Source organism: Lemur catta, unplaced genomic scaffold, assembly GCF_020740605.2.
Source record: "Lemur catta isolate mLemCat1 unplaced genomic scaffold, mLemCat1.pri scaffold_62_ctg1, whole genome shotgun sequence".
Taxonomy (NCBI): Eukaryota; Metazoa; Chordata; class Mammalia; order Primates; family Lemuridae; genus Lemur; species Lemur catta.
In genome coordinates, this window is record NW_025423862.1 from 282780 (window position 1) to 304729 (window position 21950).

Sequence of the window (21950 nt, forward strand, 5' to 3'; positions counted from 1 at the left end):
TGTGAGGATGAACACACAAAACAGACTAAGATGGATGAACTAGAAAAGAAGGAGGAAAAACCAGGTGAGTGAGTGATATACTGAAAGTCAAGGGTAAAAGGGATTATGGAGGAGAGAGTTTTTCACTGGAGAAAAGATTGCTGACAGAGTGAGTAAAATGAGGTCTCAGAAATTATATCTAGATTTATTAAAGTGAAAATCAGTGGGAACTTTGAGAAAACCAATTTTGCACTAGAGGTGGGAGTGAAAATTGCTGGAATGAGTTCAAGAGTGAATGGCAAAGAAATTCAAGTCCATGTGCAGACACTAGGCAGTTTTTTCAAGGCCATCATACCTAAGTGGCATGATCATGGACACTCTAATGTTCTTCTTGTTTAGCTATATATTTCAATCACTATAAAATAATTATATAGTATATTTTCACACTTTAAATGTTTCCAAATTGTATACATATGGCATTTTAAAAAACGCCAGACCAAGGTATTAAAGAATAAATTCACAAAAATTATAGAATTACAAGATCCTATGAACATTTCTAGATCATATAAGCTGATTTTTGCTTATACTTTTGCCCATACTTATAAAAAAGACCATAGAAACACCAAAACATTCAAAAGTAGTATTTTTGCCTTTAGAAACATCATCCAATTGCAGGATATTTTATACTCATCAAATATAGAAAGCAATCACTCATACTAAAATACTGATTCAAGGACAGGAATAAAAGGGGTAAATGCACAAAATAATCTCATTTTTAAACTGAATGTTTGTAACATATAAAGTCACTGTAGAAAATACGGTATGATGCATATTGACATATATTTAAAAGGAAGGTTAATGCCATGAATTCAGGCTATCTTTACAAAGAAGATTCACCACATTAGCAGCACCTTGGTGTTGGCACGGGGGTCAGCAAATTAGTGTCTTGGGGCCAAGTCAAGCCCGCTGCCTGTTTTCATAAGTAAAGTTTAATTGGGACACCACCATGTCTATTTATTTACTGTCTATCACAGTTTGTGGACTACAATGAACAGAGGCCCTGTGGTTCAAAAAGCCTAAATCATTTACTATCTGGCTTTCTACAGAATGAGGTGGCCAATACCTGGTTAGTAGATTAAAGATCCTTTGATGTATTTTAGTAAGTTTTACCCAAAATATGAAAATGTTTATATGGGATATGGATATGCAATCCCTTGGCAATATCTGGATTAATGTGAGGATCCAGCAGGTGAGCACTCATGCATTGAGAACAAAACCCCAACAAATCAATAATTAGCAATTCTGTTGGGAACAAGGTAGAGCTGCAGTGTAGCATGCAGCATCCTTTTGAACCTCAGCAGATATTACAAGAATTCTAACATAATTTGCTTAAGATGTGTCATCAAACTATATGCTTTAAATATCCATCAATTGTGAAGTAATCAGTACACTACAGATCTAACTTTGTTGTTTAAATGGTTGCATATGACATTATTATATGGACATGACAATGTAACTATTTCCTTCTTGATTGGTATGTAGACTACCTCGAAGTTTTTGAGATGATGATGTTACAGTAACTATCTTTAACATGCATATACATGTATGCACGTAACACACTTGTATAAATATTCTGAACACACATATATTATAGATCTTTGACATACATAGGCTATCTATTTTATGAATATATTGGCTTCTTGTATGTTATATACAATATAGAATAAATGTCCTTAACTCGTATGTGTTTACATGTGTTTCTACAAGTCATGTTTTCCTGCAGCATCTAGTCCCAGATCCTAAGTTCCTGGTAGGCCAAAGGAGTGACATATTTGAAGTGTTGATACATGCTACTAAATTACACTTCAAAAAGGATTTGTCAATTTTATTTACCAACAGTGTATCAAAATGCATTTTCCTCACATTTGCCAACACTGCTAATCTTTTAATAAAATGCCAGTATCATTGGAAAATATGTTACATCATTAATGCACATTTTTCTGATCACCGAGCAAGGCTGAATATACCTACAGAAAGCATAAAATTTGTTAATCATGAATATTAGTCCAATTAGAATTAATTGTATAGCACAATAAAATTATCTACTGTTAAATATTGCTACAGGCTTACCTATCACACACTTCATTCTCCATCCTAGGAAATTGCCAACTGTCAGTTTTTCTACTCTTTCTTTCTTGAAGTAATGCGTCATTGTCACTGTCATCACCAGCACCATCACATAGGTTTTCTGATGCTGCCATTTTATTGCTTTTGTGCTTCTCCTTTTCTTCAACCTTTAATGAAAGCTTGATAGTACGAATAATTGTTATTACCTTATCAATAAAAATAACTTTTTCTCTTTTCATTGATTTTATCCCTTGACTCACCTTAACTGTCATATTTTTAATCATTAAATATTGTGTGCTTACTTGAATATTATTGTACATAATTACCATATAATTATAATTATTATGGTATTATTGAAATTTTTATAAAGTCTACTTCATTTCTGTTTGAGTGAATGAAACAGAATTTTCCCAAATTTCTAAAAGGGCCCTTCTTAATTTTTTGCTGTTATTCACATCCACTCTTCTCTGGATAATAGGAATTTCCACCCCCATTTGACTGGCAGAGACAGAAAGAAAAAGACAAAGACATAAATCACGTCTTCTTCTGTCTTATCACCTGGATTTTACGTTAAATGGCCAGATTTAGAGGATGCAATATTGTAAGGCTTCAGGAACAGAGAGAAAGCTTTCCCTTTTCTGCACCAAGTTAATCTTTTGACGCTGCCGTTTATCATTCTTTTTTCATTTGGATAGAGAAATATCAAAAGACGAAGATACACACAAATGTATATGAACCAAGTTTGTCACCACACAAGGAGCAGAGTGCAAGTGCTCAGTTGCTGGTGTGGAGTCCTGAAAAATGAGATGCTTCCCAAATTTCACATTCAGTAGCCATACAATTTTACAGTTGGAGGATGTACAGTATAAAGTAATTATCTATTTTAGCTCCTTCACCTACTGATAACTGGAGTAAAACCGAGAAAGATTAAATGATTCATTCAAAGCTCCTAAAGTGGCATTACCTAGCAATTTCTGACAAAAAAAGAAAAAGAGATAGTGGAATTGCATCATGCTGAATCAGGTAAATTACGAGATTAAACTAGTCAAAAACTAGTCAGATAAATTAACTGTCTGACTTTGGCAAAATAACTAAATGCCTTAATTGGGGGGCAGGCCTCATCTACATCGACATTTAAAAAAGAGTATCTCTAGATTTTTGTGTAGCTTTAAAACTCAACATACAGAACTCACCTTTCCATTTTGGAGTCAAATACTGTATTTTTGGCTGGGGATTTTTCTACTCATATGATCAAATCATACTTGTCAAATCTTATACCATATTTGCAACATAATGTAAATTCTGATTTCACAAACATTTGAGAGTGGCGATTTTAAAAGCTATGTGGAACTATATATGTTTCTGGTCAATAATATTTAAAGTGGTTATGATGGAATTTTAAGTTCCAACAGTTTGAATCAAATAGATGAATCTTGCACACATAAAAGCACATTAAACAGATTCACTTGGCTGGGCATATTTGTTGCAAATCTCAAGGTTAGACACATATTTATCTCTTCTCAGTCACTGCTTCCTTCCCACTGTATTTTCATTTTATTGTTCAAATCAATGCAATTCATCTTTAAGTCACTAGGGGGTGAAAAAATCCTAGACCTTACTACATACTTTTATTAACTTATTTTACATTTATTCTTGTTGAGATGATATGGCATATGAATGAATTAGCTTCCCAGTCCTTAGGCCACTTGGAAGACTGGAGATGGAGAAACAGGTTGATTAAGGAATAATGATTATGAAAAAAATATTCTGAACTCCTATCATTTACATAACAGATAAAATCTATTTCTATATACAATTATATCTTTAGATAACTCCATCTTACCCATGAACTTTTATAAGTAGAAAATCAGAATGGATCAGGCAATTGATGAAGAGAAAGTAGAAAGGGTAGCACTTAAGTACTTTTTCTAAAGATTGCTAACTGGGGAGTGTCACACTTTTAATTATTAGGATCCAAAATCAACACACCAATTAGAAAGAAAAGGAATTTCTTAAATGTTAATTCAAATGATATACCATAAGATGATAATGTCACGAATCTAGATGGACAATCTGCTTAAGACTAGTTCTAATATAGTCTTGTTAGAAGAGAAGTTTCAGAGACAGGGCTGAGATCACATGTGGGGACTTGCAAAGTGGGAGCAGATGTTACAGTAAATAACCCTTAGACAGGAGCTGACTAGAGGGGCTGTTAACCATAGGCAAGAACCAGCTTCAGCTGGCTTGTCATTATGATTTCTCTCATTTTACATGAACTTAGGCCAATTATTACTGGAGTTTTACAATTGCTCCACCCTTGAAATCACCATGATGGCTCAAAGACAGCCATATACAGTATTAAAATGAGAGCAAACCCAATTTTAGGAATTACTACCCAAATTCATAGCAAAAGTCAGCCCCTTACTCATAAATACTCCTCCCCTCGATTAATAAGACTTCAGAACACCAAAAACCTCTTCCTCCTGATGCAGATGCTCTTTTCAAAGCCTGCCCACTCTCTTACTCTTGAGAGAGTGCACTGTTGCTTTCAATCATTCAATATAAAGCTTCCTGCTTGACTTTCATGGTCCATCCTAAAATTCTTTTCCTGATTAACACCAAGAACTTGGAAAAAACCTCCATTCAGAGGCCACTAACAGTCTAAAGTCTCCTAATGACAGTGAATTTAAAAATATAATAACATTTCATGATTTCCCACATTAAAACAAGTTAGAAAGTTGTTTGTACCCTAACACCAAAGGACCCCTTCTTAAAGATATGAGTCCCTTAACAGACAGTACAGATGACTTTATGACCCTATTCTCACCCTGGACATAGATGATGAAGTCAATTAGAGACCACAAGGCAGAAGAAATCTTTAACCGTGGCATTAATGATTGATAACATAAAACTGAAAATTCTGAACCACTGGCAATGGTTACTCCTTTGACATGAATACAACTCAGTGGTCATCACTCTTAAATTACTCATAATTTCTATTGCTTATAATTCAATATTTGATGTCACCCTCTTTATCATGTAAGGAAGTTGTAAAAATGGAAGAGTAAACAAAATTTGGAAAAACATATGCCTCAACTCCAAGGTAAACATCAGCTATAAGTTACTAGAGATTGTAAGAATATTTTCAGTTGCATAACTACTTTAAATGGGGGTAGGTAAACTCATAACTAATGAGCGCATAGCACACTGTATGGGGGATGGGCACACTTGTAGCTCTGGCTTGGGCAATGCAAAGGCATTACACATAACCAAAATGTTTGTAGACCTATAATATTCTGAAATTTTTTTGAAAAATGAAAATAAATAAATAAATTGGAAAAATAAAAATATAAATAAATAAAATTATAAAATAGTAAATGATTATTTACTCTAACAGGTTAGTGCAAAATGATGTTATTAAAATGAAGAAAATTATGTTAAACCAGAAATTTAAATTTAAATCTTTACATACCGGTGGCTGGTTATTTTCACTTCCTTCATGACTCTCTTGCTCATTCTCTGATGTCACTTCTAGGTCTTCTTCTGCTAAAAAATCCATACATTGAATTAAATTGGATTAGTTAGAAGAGTGAGGTAAAAGACAGTCTTTATAGAAATAGATAGAAAATAAAATTTTCATTGTATAAATTTAGAGTTTAAATGAAGCTAAATCTATGATGAAATACTTACTTCTTTAAGAAATATTTCTAATTAAAAAAAGAAAAAAAACCCAAGCTTCAAGAAACCACTTGGGGAGACACCTGGTCCAAGGCATACAACATCTCAAAGATTCACTCACAAATTCTATTAACTATTAGCTATGTCTGTTAACTGAAGAGGAAAGTGGCCATAGATCTGTGTGAACATGCTGATTGATGAGGGGAAAAGGGATCATTAATCAGCGGAGAAAGTCATGACCCTGAGAGGGTAACCATCAAAACTGATGGGAGAATGCTACAGCATATCTGTAACACAACCCAGCAGAATTATTTGTACCATTATACTATAATTAGTTATCATGTTCTTCAATTTGTCCCACGATTTAGAAGTACTCAGCTGCAATGCAGTTGAGAGCATAATTCATCTTTCATCGGAAAAACTATTCTGAACTGATCAGCTTGGATTCATTTGTAGAATGCTAGTTAATGAAAATATTCACCTTTTTCATTAGTTATATGGGCTATTGGTATGCCTACATTTCTTGTATCCTCTGGGTTAGTCATCTTAAACTTTCTTGATACACACACATACAAAAAGCCTTAACACCACATCTAAGAAACAATGTATAATAAATTTTCTATATTGAAATAACAATTTTAGTATTCAAGGATGAACTCTGTAATTTTTTTCTTTTTAAAATTAGTTTGGTTACCAAGTAGTCTTTAAAAGTCTTTTATGAAACAATTACCTTACCAAAAATTTAGCTATCTTAAAAAAGCGGCTGATGCTTCTATATTCAAATTAATCTCATTTGATTAACTAATATTAATGCAACATGTATATTTGCTGTCTGACAGCTATGGGGAGGAAAAATAAATTACTATTGTTCACCCCAATTCTAGCACTCCCTCCTGCTTCCACTAACCTTTAAAGTAGCAAGAATCTAAGCTTCTGTTTGAGTGTAAATATAATGAAGTCATCTGAAGTGCTCCCAAGTTTCCTCATCAACTCCAAAATCACCTTCCTAACTTCTTTCATTCCTCCCTCCTTCACCCCTCACAATCTTTCTTCCTTTACAGCAGTCATGTAGAGATCTGTGCCCCTTATTCTCCTCCTTCAACATCTTTGATTTATTATTCCCACCACATCTTTCCTCTTCATTTAGCGGTAGTACCTCACATCTCTAATTTCTCCTTCCTCATCACTTGGCTCCTTCCCCTCTGGCTACAAACATGCTCAGAAATGATAACAAAATAATGTTTCCCCCTGATCCTGTAGCGTCTTAAACTGTTATCCAATGGCTCTTCTTCCAGATTTCTCTAAAAAGAAGTCTATACCCAAGGCCCACCAGCAGGAGCATCAGCTGAGAAGTTACTAGAAATGCAGAATCCCAGAGCTGCTGACTCAGAATGTGCATTTTTAACACAGCTGATTGATGAAAGTTTGAGACGCTCTGGTCTACACTGAGTGTACTTCCACATTCCTCTACCTGAACTGACCCTTTTGGAATCTAGCCTCATGTTCCTCCCTATCATGTCCCCACAAATGAAATTGTATTACAAGTCATAATGTTTCTAATGGGCTGCTTATCAGCCTCTATCTTCCCTCATCTCTCAATAACTGACCCTATTCTCTTCTTCTCTCCAAAGTTTTTATCTTGAGCAGTACTAATTCTACCCTATGAAGTAAGAACATTTCAAACCACATTAAATTATGCATGTGTACAGCTGACCACATATGCTTCTATTCCTCTATGGTATAGAAAAGATAGTGCTGCAGGTTTAGGTGCCTCAATCCTTAGTGCCTTCCCAACAGTGAGGGAGATAAGAAGAGTGAGAAATGTTTGCTATACTTCTCTGACACACTCTGGTATTGGAAGCTCACTTTATATGCTTCCCACATTTCAAACACTCTGCTCTTCCTTTTTCTGAAGAATTATTTTATTTGACCACCCTCCATTACATATGCCTGCTTCTTGATGCTTGATGATATTCTTTGGATTTTAGAATGTATCAGTGTACATGTTTTTAAATAAACAGTCTGTTAAATGATTTTCTTTTAATAAAATATGGTTCTTACCTTCTACTTGTCCATTTATGGTGTATTCTTGTTTGTGAACTGCAGCCCACCGTAAATCACCACCATACTTCTGTGGGAGATTCGTGGAGACATTCTGTTAAAATTAATATCAATAATAAGTTTCAATTAAAAAATAAAAATAATGAATTCCATCAAAATTTTCCAATCATATTCTTAAAACTACCTGAATTTCCTATTGTAAAGGCAATTAGACTTAAAAATAAGAGAAGTATGTATTGAAAAACCAAAACATTTGTACAGGGAACTTCACAAATGTTATCCAGCTCAAGGTTACCTTTTATCTATTTCTGGCTATTGACTCTGAAAACCAAGAATGGAGGAAAAAGGCAATATAGTCACAGACAAAATATTAATGGGTATGCACATTTCAACAAGGAAGTAACTTCAAAATACCTGATTGTACTTTACAATCCCCACCAAAAATAAGAAGAGTATTTAATATATATACATACATACAATACACCTACAATAATAATTACATAATTAAATATTTAGAATAATTTTAACCTTCGAAATGTTTAGTGTTAAAATAAGATACTTAGCATGATAACAAACATCAGAGTATGTCAAGTTCAGGAAGAACAGCACATTTAACAAGCTGCATCATTTTGGAAACAAGGGCTTGCAAATATCTAAATATTTTTTAATAAAGTTTTTACTGATAGTATAAACGGATGAATAAAATGATGGAGTAGTAAAAAAACATATCTTTATGTCATATTTCAATAAAACCAAGGAAATGTTACACATGTACAAGGTAAAGCAAACAAATATTAGAGATACACAAAGTAAAGTATATGTAACTCTTTCCCAATTAAAAAGAAAACTGCAAAAAAGAATAGCAAACCTTAATGAAGAGAGAATTATAAGAATATTTATTCATAAAGCATCTAAATGGTGCTGGACACTTATTTGTACATTTTTTCTATACTTAATAATAATTGAGTAGGATGGTGGTTGTCCCATTTCCTGCTTCCTGGTCATTCCAGGATGTTAAGGGTAAAATGAAGAGATGTGATCCACTCATCTCTCCATCCAGAATGTCCTCCTCCTAGACTTTCACGTAGCTTGCTCATTCCTAGTCATGTGAAAGTCGGCGATGTAAATGTCACCCTCAGAAAGATATTCTCTGACTACAGAATTCTATTCACATTTCCATCCCCATCCTAACTACAAACTACCTCAATATTTTCTAACCAGTCTCTGTTTTCCTTATATGCAGAACTTATAATGACCTATAGCTCTTTGTTGTTTACTTATTTTTCTCTTCCTACCCCTATAGCATATTCCCTCATCTTGTATATTCAGTGTCTTACTTCCCAGCATGTAGTTGGTACTCAATAACAGACATTTAATCAACGTCAAAACATGTAAAATCCCATCAGGAAGGTCTCAAGCATCAAATCACTATATTCCCACAGGACATCTCTGGTAATAGTCTGCTGGGAAACTGAACATAACCAAAATTAGGAATCCATATGCTTGCTATAACTTCCATTCTTTTCTTAGGACTACTGCCTTCTGGTTTGCAAAAAGTACCTTCAGCATTCATTAAGTTAGTGAGTATCAGTGTAATCATTTGGTCCCTCATTTGTATAAACACTCTCTCCAGTTTACAAAATGTTTTTATGTTTCTTACCACATTTGTTCATTGCGCGTACTTAAGGAATAGATGTTAGTACCATATTTATGAAGAAGGTCACTGATATCTGAATAGGATAAATCATTCATTTTTTTCAAGATTGCATGGCTACTAAGCGACAGCACCAGGACACTAACATGTCTTCTGGCTTCCACTCAGTGCTGGTACCACTGTGCAGCAGCTGTTCTATCATCAGACCCTTCCCATATCTTTCCACAGTTGTCACTTCAATGTACACTGTCATTATATTATGCTGACACTAGTACAAACATGGATGCCACAAAAATATCCAATGGCTTCTATTTTTAAAAATGAATTCTACTTATTAAAACACCACTAAACTGAACTGTTGTTACTATAGTCCTACATATTTACTGTTCCCATACTTTTCCTTGTCTGGAAATGTTGTTTGCAGATCTATACTTAACAACCCAATTATACGAACACCTTCAAGTTGCAGATATTATCTTTTTAAGTTCCACGTTGGAAAAGACAATCGTTCAAACAGTTTCTCTCTGAGTATCATTAGGACTTTTACACACCCACATATAACATAGAATGATTCATTTGATCATAAGTTGACCTGGAATAATTCTTTTGTTGTAGAAAAAGTTGAGAACCCAAACTGATTCCTTTTCTAAGCTTTATTTTGTTGCACTATACTATAGTAGCTTCTTAAATGAATCCCACAGGTGAGAAGAATTGTACTATGCAATAACCAATTTGTTAATTGTGAGCTGAAAATACAAGAAACTAACTCTTTACAGGTATAAACAGAGGTGAGAACATAAAGTCTAAACATTTCCTTTTAGGTTCTAACATCATTTGATACTTATATTTTAAAATAACAACAACAATAGACAGTACCTCCAAATCCTGAGGTGATTCTGCATCTTCATTTTTTCCAGGCTTTAATGCAGACATCTTGTCTATAAAATGGTATTCACAGATACACTCATGAGAACATTTTTATCATACATTTTAAATACATATACAAGTCTATCACCATTCATTTTTATCTCAATAAAATAAAACTAATAGCAAAAATAATTTCAAGGTTGAACCAGTTTTAGGAAGAAAAAAGTAGACAGTATCAAGAAAGACAGCAAAAGAAATATATTTAAAAGAAATGGATAATATATTTGGGTCTGCATACTTTAAATGTTTTTTTTGTGTGTGTGATGGCATTTAAGGATTAAAGAGTATCATAGGTATTCACTAACTTACCACTTCTGTTATTTTTGTGCACATAAATAAAATTGACATTACTTTTTGCTCTCGCGGAGCATGTTCAATAATACCAATACCATTTTCCTTTTGTCCAGATGCTGGCTTTGTTGCTCCTTCCTATTTAAAAAAAAAAAAATCCCAACTTCAGAAAACATTGCATTTATTCCCTCACTCACTCACTCAATTAGTCTATAAGACAATGAACGTTACTCTGTCTATCAAATCACAGGCACTATTCTGGCAGAAGCTGATAATATAAAAAAACGGTGGATTTTGCCCTAGATTCAAGAGGAGTTTGAGATGTATGAAAGAGAGATGGAAAAGAATAATTCACTGATTCTACAATTAAAGTGAATAAAGGACAGTAAGGGCACAAAGGAGAGAGCAGTGAGTTCTGCCTGGGAAGATCAGGAAATACTGCAAAGATATATGGCCACATTGTGAAAGATAGAAAAAGTGCTGAGAATGGGTGTGAAGCATTTCAAGACAGGGCAATGTGAGAAAAAGGATGAGTATTTGTAAAGTATATGAAAATGGTAGAATTAAATAATGAAATTCTATACAGAACTCAGAAATTTTGAAAATGAGAATAAGAGGAGGAAAAATACAGTTCAATTTTTTCAACTATACTTTTAAAAATTTGAAGAATGTGAGATATAATAGTACTAATATATGAAAATATTTATTTCTGGAATATTATCATAACATACACTTTTAAATTGAATAAAAAGATTTAATTCTAAAGTACCAATTCAAGATGCTGCAAGAAGACTATTTTTAAAATTAATCTTAAGTTCCATCTGGATCTCTCCCTTGACCCAGTAATCATTCAGCAAGAGATTGTTTAATTTCCATGACCTTGTGAAGCAGTGTTTCTGTTGGAATTGATCTCTAGTTTTATACCACTATGATCTGACAAGATACATGGTACAATTTCTATGTTTTTAAATTTGTTGAGGTCTGATTTGTGGCCTAGGATTTGATCAATTTTGGAGAAAGTTCCATGAGATGATGAGAAGAATGTATATTCAGCTTTATTTGGGTGGAATATTCTGTAGATGTGTGTTAGACCCATTCGTTCTAGAGCTTTGTTTAAGTCCATGATTTCTTTGCTTACTTTTTGTTTGGGAATCTGTCCAATTCAGTCAGTGGGGTACTGAAATCCCCTCCTAATATGGAATTACTGTTTATCATGCTATTTAGATCAAACAGGGTTTGCTTTATGTATCTGGGTGCTCCTGTGTTCGGTGCATAAATATTAAGAATTGTTAAGCCTTCTTGTTGGATTTTTCCTTTCACCATGATTTTGTGACCATCTTTGTCTTTCTTTAGTCTTGCTATTTTAAAATTTATGCTGTCTGAAATCAGAATCACCATGGCCTCTCTCTTTTGGTTTCCATTTGCTTGGAAGTTTGTTTTCCAGCCCTTGACTTTGGGTCTGAAAGTATCTTCAAACTTTACTACAAGGCTATAGTAACCAAAACACCATGGTATAGGCACAAGAACACAGATATAGAATTTTGGAGTAGGACAGAGATCCCAGACATAAAACCATCCTCATATTGTCATCAAATCTTCAACAAAGCAGACAAAAGCATACATATGGGAAAAGAATCTCTATTCAACAAGATGTGCTGGGAAAACTGGACGTCCATGTGCAGAAGATTTAAACTGCATCCCCACCTCTCACCTCTCACAAAAATCAACATACGATGGATAACGGACTCAAACCTGAGGCACGAAACCTTAAGAATTCTGGAAGAAAATGTTGGGAAGAGTCTTTTAGACATCCACCTAGGCAAAGAATTTATGAAGAAGACCCCCAAAGCAATCACAGCAGCAACAAAAATAAACAAATGGGACCTGATCAAATTACAAAGCTTCTGCACAGCCAAGGAAACTATCATTACAGCAAACAGACAAACTGCAGAATGGGAGAAAATATTTGCTTTCTACACATCTGATAAAGGGCTGATAACAAGAATCTATATAGAACTTAAGAAAATCAACAAGAAAAAATCAAATAGCCCCATCAATAAATGTACAAAGGACATGAACAGCAACTTTTCAAAAGAAGACAGATTAATGGCCACCAAACATAAAAAAAGTGCTCAACATCTCTAATCATTAGGGAAATGCAAATCAAAACTACAATGTGACATCACCTAACTCCAGTGAGAATGGCCTCTATTAAAAAGGCCCAAAATAACAAATGCTGGCATGGATACGAGAGATTGCGACACTCTTATACTGCTGGTGGGACTACAAATTAGTACAACCCATGTGGAAAGTAATTTGGAGATACCTCAAAGAGCTAAAAATAGAGATATCATTTGATCCTGCAATCCCACTACTAGGCATCTATCCAAAGGAAGAGAATAAAGACATTTGCAATCAAATGTTTATAGCAGCACAATTCGCTTTTCCAAAGCTATGGAAACAACCCAAGTGCCCATCAATACATGAGTGGATTAATAAAATGATATATGTATACCGTGGAATAATACTCAACTACAAAAAAGAACAGTGATCTAGTACTTCTTATGTGATCCTAGATAGAGATTGAGACCATCCTTTTAAGTAAGGTATCAGAAGGATGAAAAAACATGCACCACATATACTCACTATCAAATTGGTACTAACTGATAAACACTAAGGTGCTCATAGGGTAGTAATACTCACTGGGTGCTGGTCAAGTTGGGGGGTGGAGGACTGAGGGGAGTAAACCCACAGTTAATGGAAATGGGGAACACTGTATGTGGGAAGGACACTCTTATAGCCCTAGCTAGGGTGAGGCAAACAATATTTCATGTAACCAAAATGTTTGCACCCCCAAAATATCCTGAATTAAAAAAATTAAAATAAAAAAAGGAATGACACTAAAAAAAATAAAATTAATCTTAAAATTTTAAACTGTAGAAGAGAAATGCTTATGTGATGCAGAATTATGATGTATTTCTAAGTACTATGATCATGTAAGAAAGAAACATAAAGCCCTCCATTAAATTTCACCTTGTTTTCTTACTCCCATGTAAGCAACATACTCATAGCTCTAATTTCCTATTTCCATCATATAGGACGGTAGTTAAAAATTGGACAGAGCATCTACTATAAAGAACATAAAGCTATGATTACCCGAATTGAAGATTTAAGAATCTTTAAATACATCTACAATTGTCAAACAGGCCCCAATATTCACATAAGGAGTGGAGAGAGGACTACAAAATCAAGTCTACAGGCTTTCTGAGTTTTGCAGATGAACAAATTTATGTGCAAGATATAACAACTATGAATACTAAACTTAATAAATCTTCCTGAGAATAATATAAAATGTTCCCAATGCTAGAAATATTTTTTAAAAGTAAACAACCATCTTCCAGAGATGAATGTGTATACTCTGTTGACAGTCACCCCTTCTTTATAATGCTATGACAATAAGTAGTTTATTCTAGGGAACAATAATCAATTATGATTGCATTCATGTGATGTATACATATGTGTGTCTGTTATATGTAGAAATTATTGGCACAAGATAAATCACATGTCCAGAAGTAAACAATTGTAGCATTTATTTCTTCAAGAGGGTTGCAGCTCAAAATTTATATTCTTATTTAATGAATACTGATTAAGAACCTCCCTTATATAACCTGAAATTTTAAAAAAGATCAAATAAAATGTTTATTCCTTTCTCTATTTTCAAACAGATCTAAAATGATTGTCAACATTATACCAAACAGTAATACAAATTATTTAAGTAAGTTATGGATATGCAAAAGATAACTTATAAACCTTAAAGAAGAAATGAAAGAGTCAAAAATTAATAATTCATAATATCGGATATGGCCTGAAATATATTTCACTTGGCATTATCCAGGAACATAGGTTTTACTCGATTAAATATATTACTTTAATAATTTACTAGATTAAATGTATTACCTTAATAATTTTTTAAAAATGAGGATTCATTTTTTTCCTTTTTACATAGTTTTTATTTGAGCATAATAGATGTACAAATTTTGAAGGGACATAAATTTTGATACATTTCTAGAATCTTATCAGTGTACTTGAGATATGCATCATGTTAAATAGTATCTGTTCTTTATGGCAGAATCATTTGAATTATTCTCTTATAGCTAGTTTTAAATGTACAATATATTAATTATAGCCACCCTTAACTTTTCAGTTTGTTTTTCATTAAAGCAATCTATAAGTTTTTAAAAGAATATCAGCCTCTTTTTCATTGCCTGTCTTTTCTTGATTTGCATGAAAACAATTTCTAACATACCTTACAATACAGAGTTCCCACTCTCATTTATCTCCACTATTTCTGTTATCTTTTCATAATAATTTGTGTGATCTTGACTCTCTTAATCAAACTTTGTATTTATCTTGCCCTTCTTCCATGAATTCTTCCCCATCATCCCCCTCTTCATTTCCACATTTCTGAGCTGCTCTTTTGGGTTGCTTTCTAATTCTTTCCTTCTACAATTTCTAACCTAAGAATTGTTTACTCCCCTCAGCTTTTACAAATCTCAATCCTGTCCATCCTTCCTTTTGTTATTACATTTGTTTTCTATTATGGCCTTGAGGAGGTCCATTTCTTTACAGTATTTTTGTCAGCATTATGAGGATGGGGGAGGGGTACATAAATATATGGGGGAGAAAAGTTTTTCAAATAATAACTTACCTTTGTAAGACCACAGTTTTCCAATGACCCGGAGGAAGGTTTCCGCTGAGGCTCAGGTGGTGGAAAGGAAGGATTTAAAAAGCCCTGGACTTTGCCTGATGTTGTGGGAAAGCATTCAAACACATCTTCCTTTGGATGATCAGAAATCTTGTCCTCAAACACGTTTCCCTTACCTGTTCTCACAGTAGCATATTTTGCTTCTACTACAGTAAAAAGAAAGTAAATAATATATAAAGATATTTGTAATGAAGAATCAGTGGATAATACAAAAATAGGCAATCTTTAAAAAGCTTACAATATTTCCTGGATTGCTGAGAAGCAGTAGTTAAGTTGGTTAAGTTTGGTTCAGAAACATCCTAGAACAAAAAACAATAGCTTTAAGGATAACAAGTATCAAAGTGGTAAAATAATTATAATATTCACCATTACCATATGACCTAATGCAAAGAAAAGAGGTTTTGGAGTAGATTCAACCTCAATTCTGTCATTTACTAATTTACATCTTCTCATGGGGTGAAGATTATGAGAGATGGTACAGATGTCCTAAGAATGTTACTCCCTTTGCCCATAATTGATTATTCTACAAATGCTATAATATCCATTAGATTATATTCTTAGCCAAAATAGCCTGAGACAAAAATGGACCTAGTCAGCTTACAGGATTATTAAAGTAACTATCATTAAGATACTTAAATTAATCAATTTTGTGTTACATTGTGAAATGTGTTTGCATGATTTACATTTGGATTAACTATCTCTTGCCAGGGAAAATGGGAGAGTTTAGGTTTTAGTAATAACTTATTTTAATGGGTTGGCTTTGCAAATATTATCAATCACTTCTATTATGTTTGTCAAAATTCTAAAGATAAATTATTGTATAGATTCAGGTTCTCCCAAGAAAGACAGAAAACAATAATAAACCTTGTGGGGCAATCATTGAAGAATGAAAGCCACAAAGAGCTACTCAGTAGAAAGCTTTCACTAAATACGATGACAATGAAGACAAAGAGGCACTGACAGGGTACACACTGAGGAAATGCATTCTGCAAGGAAATATTTAGATTGGGGAAAAGCATTTTTGCAAGGTGGAAGAGGAGGATGAAACAAACAAACAAAAAGAGACATGACCACTCCACCTAATATGTGATTAAACCATGGAAGAAAAGGAAAAATATTCTGTATGATAAGGTACATGGAGAAATATGAGAATAAAACAGAGACTTTAGTTTACAGTATATCCATGATAAAACTGATAATTGATTAATATTTACTCTACAATTTACTTTCCTATATTCTTCTATAGGAAAGAATTTAATTTAATTACCATAAAACAATAAATTATTGAAACATAATCATCTTCCACTATGTGGAAGCTGTGACACTATTGCTACAGAGATAAAAAAATCAGAAAAAGAAATATTCCATCTCTTTTGTACTTGGAGAAAAAATTGGTAATTAGAATTATAAAGATTAATGTATTGCTTAAAAAGACATTTTTTAATAGAACTTCGGTTGAAGATAAGGAACACTTAAGAAATTTTAATCTGAAATCCTAATCTAAACTTCTAGTTGGATGATACTAGAAAAGATAACATAGTTCTCTTTCCTACTTATGATATGTTGCTAATTTGTTCATTTTTATGAAATATTTTCTCATAATAACTCTCCTGAAGTTGTACAATCTAATTATTAAAGGGGAACATAAATTTAAATTATATTTTAAAAATTCAATAGATTTAATTATTAATTATACTATGGATATTGTTACTTTTAACATTCCATTGTAACCTTAATATTCTAACATTTCTTTGCACTAAAATTCATTTATCTATTCATTTATTCCCATTAAAATATATTAAAATGCTTTATACATGCCAGATTACATTCTCCATACTCTAACACACACACAAATATGTTTCCTAACCTGTAGTAACTCATAGTAATGCAGGAGTTATAAAATTATTATTTAAATAACTAGGAAAAACATGGAGTGGATATAGCTTAGATGGCTGACTAGAGATATCAGAAGCCAGATCATCTCAGAAAGAAGATAAAGTTTCAGATGAAATCATAGCCCAGGTGTAATTCTGCAGGAAGAGTGCCAGAATCTGCCAGAGACACCAAGGAAAGAAGTCACAGGAAATAACAAGAAGGAACAAGATTTTAGAAGAAATGAACCCCCAGGGAATTAGTGGCCCCATGGAAAGGGTAGGTCAGTGTGTTTGATTTTCCTCCTTTCACACCTCTGGCAGTCCTAAGGCTCCAAACTATTGGGTAGACCCTGTAGCCTCATAAGCCCAGCACTGCTGCCCTTAGTGAACTGAGAGCTTCTTGACAATACAGCACCAGGCTTCTAGCCCACTGGTTATCACTCACGCTTACCACAGACCCAAGTTGAGGCAGCAGTTGTCATACTGCTTTTCCAGCTATTGTGTGCCTTTGCCCTGCCCAGGGGAATTCAGCATTTTACATTTCTTGACACTGGAACCCACACAAATATTCTCTAATACTCAGTCAGATTGCAGTAACCACAGGGCACTGGTAGGTCTTAGGGGAACTGTGTGATCCCAGAGCTTGGACATACAGGGTGGGCTCCCTTCAAGTAAAAAGAGAGTGCATCCCCTGCAGGGTACACCTTGGGAAAAAGAGGACCAGAGTGCCAGCTCTCCTCCATTCAGACTCTTCTCCCCTGACTCACAGCACTGGACCTGCTCTACAGAAAATGCTCAAAAGTGCTCTAAAAATCAGAGTACAGTCAATACTCTACAGTGTAAAAATAAGTAGAAGTTAAAACTCACAATTCTTACAAAATAGTAAATTAAGTGAGAATACAAAGCTACTGGTACAAATCAACAAGACTGAAACAGTATTTCACTAATCAATATTAACATTCAATGTAAACCTTCTAAATATCCCACTGAAACGTATTAATTCGTGGCATGGATAAAAAAAACAAAACCCAAAAATATCATGTCTCAAAAAAATACATTTAATTCATAAAGATTCTCACAGAATCAAAGTGAAGGTCTGGAAAAAACATTCGATGCAAATGGATATAAAAAGCAAGCAAGAGTAGTTAATCTTATACCAGGTAAAATAGACTCTAAAACAACAATAATGACAATACAAAGATGGTTATTATATAATGATTAAGAGATCAATTCAATAAGAAGATTTAACAAAACTAAATATATATGTACTTAACACCAGAGCTCCCCAATTCATAAAACAAATGCTACTACAGCCAGGAAAAGAAATCAATAGGGGCATAATTATACTGGGGGACCCTAACACTCTACTGACAGAACTAGATAAATCACTGAGGCAGAAAATCAGCAAGGAAACAATGGATTTAAGATGGTAGAACACATACACCTAAGAGACATTTGCAGAATATTCTGCCAAAAAAACTGCAGAATGCACATTCTTCTCATCAGCACATGGAACATTCTCCAAGACAGAACTTATTCTAAACCACAAAACACATCTCAGAAAAGTTTTAAAAAATCAAGATCATATCATGTATTTATTGTCTCATACTACAGTGGAATAAAATGAGAAACAATTCCAAGAGGAACTCTCAAAATTGGACAAATATATAGAAATTAAACCACTTCCTGTGAAATGATCTTTGGGCCAAAGTTGAAAACACGACAGAAATGAAAAAATATTTTTCAATTGAATGACAATGGCAACAAAAGCTATAAAATTTTCTAAAATGCAGAAAAAGTAGTAACAAGAGGGAAGTTTATAAGAGCACAAAATATCTACATGAGAAAGACAACAAATTAATAACCAAATATCATACCGCAGGAAACTAGAAAAAATGAAAACAAACCAATGCCAAATCTAGCAGGAGACAAGAAATAACAAATAGCCAAGCAAAACTAAACAAAAGTAAAACCAAAAAGAAAATACAAAATGTCAATGAAATGCAAAATTCGTTCTTTGAAAAGATAAAACCATTGACAGACCATGAGCCAGATTAGCCAAGAAAAGAGATGATTCAAATAAACTCAATCCAAAATGGAAAAGGAGACGTATTTTAAAAGAAAATCTGAGATTACTACAAACACCTCTATGCACACCAACTAGAACATCTAGAGGAAGTGGACACATTTTTTGGAAAAATGCAAAGTCCCCTGCTTGAATCAGGATAAAATAGAAATCCTGGATGAACCAATAATGAATAATAACATTGAGTCATTAACAAGAAAACTCCCATGGGAAAAAAAAAAAGCCTAGGGTGAGATGGATTCACAGGTATATTTTACCAGAGCTACAGAAAAGAACTTGTACTATCCTACAGAAATTGTGCTACAACAAGGAGGGAATCCTCCCTTACTCACCTGACAAAACCAATATCATCCTGATAACAGAGCCAGGTAAGGACACAACAACAAAAAAAGAAAACTATAGGCCAATGTCCTTGATGAAAATAGATTTAAAAATTCCTCAAAAACAAACAAACAAACAAGCAAAACCTAGCAAAAAACACTTCAACAATATAATTCACCATGATCAAGTGGGTTTCACCTGAGAGAGGCAAATGTGGTTCAACATACAAAAGTCCATAACTGTAATTCACCACATGAAAAGAATTAAAAACAAAACCAAAGCCTAATCTCAATACATGCAGAGAAAACATCCAACAAAATCCAATACCCCTTTCATGACAAAAACCCCCAAGACACTAGGCATAGGAAGAATATGCCTCAAAATAGTGAAAACCATATATAAAAAACTCACTGCCAACATCATACTGAATGGGGGACATCTGAAAGCATTCCCTTAAAGAATTGGAACGGACAAGGATGCCCACTTTCACCACTTCAATTTAACACACCACTGGAAGTCCTAGCCAGAACAATGAGGAAAAAGAGAGATAAAGCGCATACAAATTAGAAAAAATTGAAGTCGAACTATCCTTGTTGGTTGAGAATATGATCTTATACAAAGAAAAACATAAAGACACCTCCAAGACATTCCTGAAATAGATAAATAAATTCAGTAAAGTCTCAGGTTACAAATTCCATGTATACACATCACTAGCATTTCTATGCATTAACAACAAACAAGGTAAGAATAATATCAGCAACTCAATCTCATTTATAACAGCTTCCAAATAAACAAATAAATAAATAAATAATCTGGGAATATACTTAACCAAGATTGTGAATCATCTCCACAAGAAGAACTACAAAATACTACTTTAAAAATGTCCTAGATGATACAAAAAATTGGGAAAGTATCTCAGGATTATGGATTAGAAGAATAAATGTTGTGAACATGGCCACATTGACAAAGTAATCTACGGATGCAATGCAATTTATACCAAAACACCCATGTCACTTTTTTCACAGAATTAGAAAAAACAAACCAAAAAAATCATATGATACCAGAAAAGAGTACGACGAACAGCGAAAGCAATGTTAAGGAAAAAAGAAATCAGGTGGCATCGCATTACATGATGTTAATTTGCACTATAAGGCAATATTAACCAATAAATCACACTACTAAAATAAAAGTAGACACATACACCAATAAAACAAAATAGAGAACCCAGGAATAAAGCCAAATACCTACAACCAACTGATCATTCACCAAGCAGACAAAACCATAGACTAGAAAAAGGAAACCCTATTCAATAAATAGTGCTAGAAAAATTGGATATTCCTATACAGAAGAAGGAAACTTGATTTCAATCTCTCACCATATACAAGAATTAAATCAAAATGGATTTAAGACTTAAATGTAAGACCTGAAACCATAAAAAAAATTTAGAAAAAAAATACTAGAAAAAACTATCCTCAAAATAGGGTTAGGTAAAGAATTCATGTCTATGACCCAAAAAGCAAATACAATACAATCAAAAATAAATAAATTGAAATTAAGTTAACTAAAATGCTTTTACATAGCAAAAGATGTAATCAACAGGGTAAACAACCTACAGAATGTATGCACAAGCTCCGTATCTGAAAAAGGCCTAATACCCAGAATCTATAAATAACTCAAATCAACACGAAAAAAGAAAAAAAACCATCAAAAGTAGGCAAAATAAATGAACATTTTTCCAAAGAAAAGAAACAAATGACTAATAAACATATGAAAACACATCACTATTCATTGTACATCACTATTCATTAGAGAAATGCAAATCCAAACCACAATGCGATACCACCTTACCCTTGTCAGAATAGTTGTTATTAAAAAGTCAAAACCAATAGATGCTAGTGGGGATGTGGTGAAAAGAAGAGGCTTATACACTTTTGGTAGGAGAATAAATTACAACAATCTCTATGGAAACTATATGGAGATTTCTCAAAGAACTAAAAGTAGACATACCAAAAGAAAAAGAAAGTCATATTATAAAAAGGACATCTGTAGGAGATCTGAGAAGAGCAAGATGACCAAATAGAAACCTGCAGCAATCATCCCTCCACATGAACACCAAATTCAACAACTAGACACGCAAGGAAGCACCTTTAGGGAAACCAAAAATCATGTGAGTGATCTCAGTACCAG

General features: G+C 33.5%; 1 protein-coding gene and 1 long non-coding RNA gene across 2 annotated transcripts in view; both read right to left on the reverse strand.

Moving 5' to 3' along the window:
• Positions 1 to 5612: 5612 nt before the first annotated feature.
• LOC123629894 lies at positions 5613 to 10417 on the reverse strand. Its single transcript, XR_006732365.1, has 3 exons — positions 10376 to 10417; positions 7846 to 7939; positions 5613 to 5652 (listed from the first exon to the last, which is right to left on the reverse strand). It is a non-coding gene; the product is annotated as an uncharacterized LOC123629894 (long non-coding RNA).
• A 199-nt stretch (positions 10418 to 10616) lies between these two features.
• Positions 10617 to 21950, reverse strand: part of LOC123629886 (ankyrin repeat domain-containing protein 26-like) — a 48528-nt gene continuing 37194 nt past the window's right edge. Inside the window, exons 12-14 of the mRNA XM_045539239.1 lie at positions 15721 to 15781; positions 15426 to 15628; positions 10617 to 10855 (exon numbers count right to left, since the gene is read on the reverse strand). Coding sequence (XP_045395195.1) covers positions 10727 to 10855; positions 15426 to 15628; positions 15721 to 15781 — 393 coding nt within the window. The 3' untranslated portion in view covers positions 10617 to 10726. The remainder of the gene's footprint in view (positions 10856 to 15425; positions 15629 to 15720; positions 15782 to 21950) is intronic.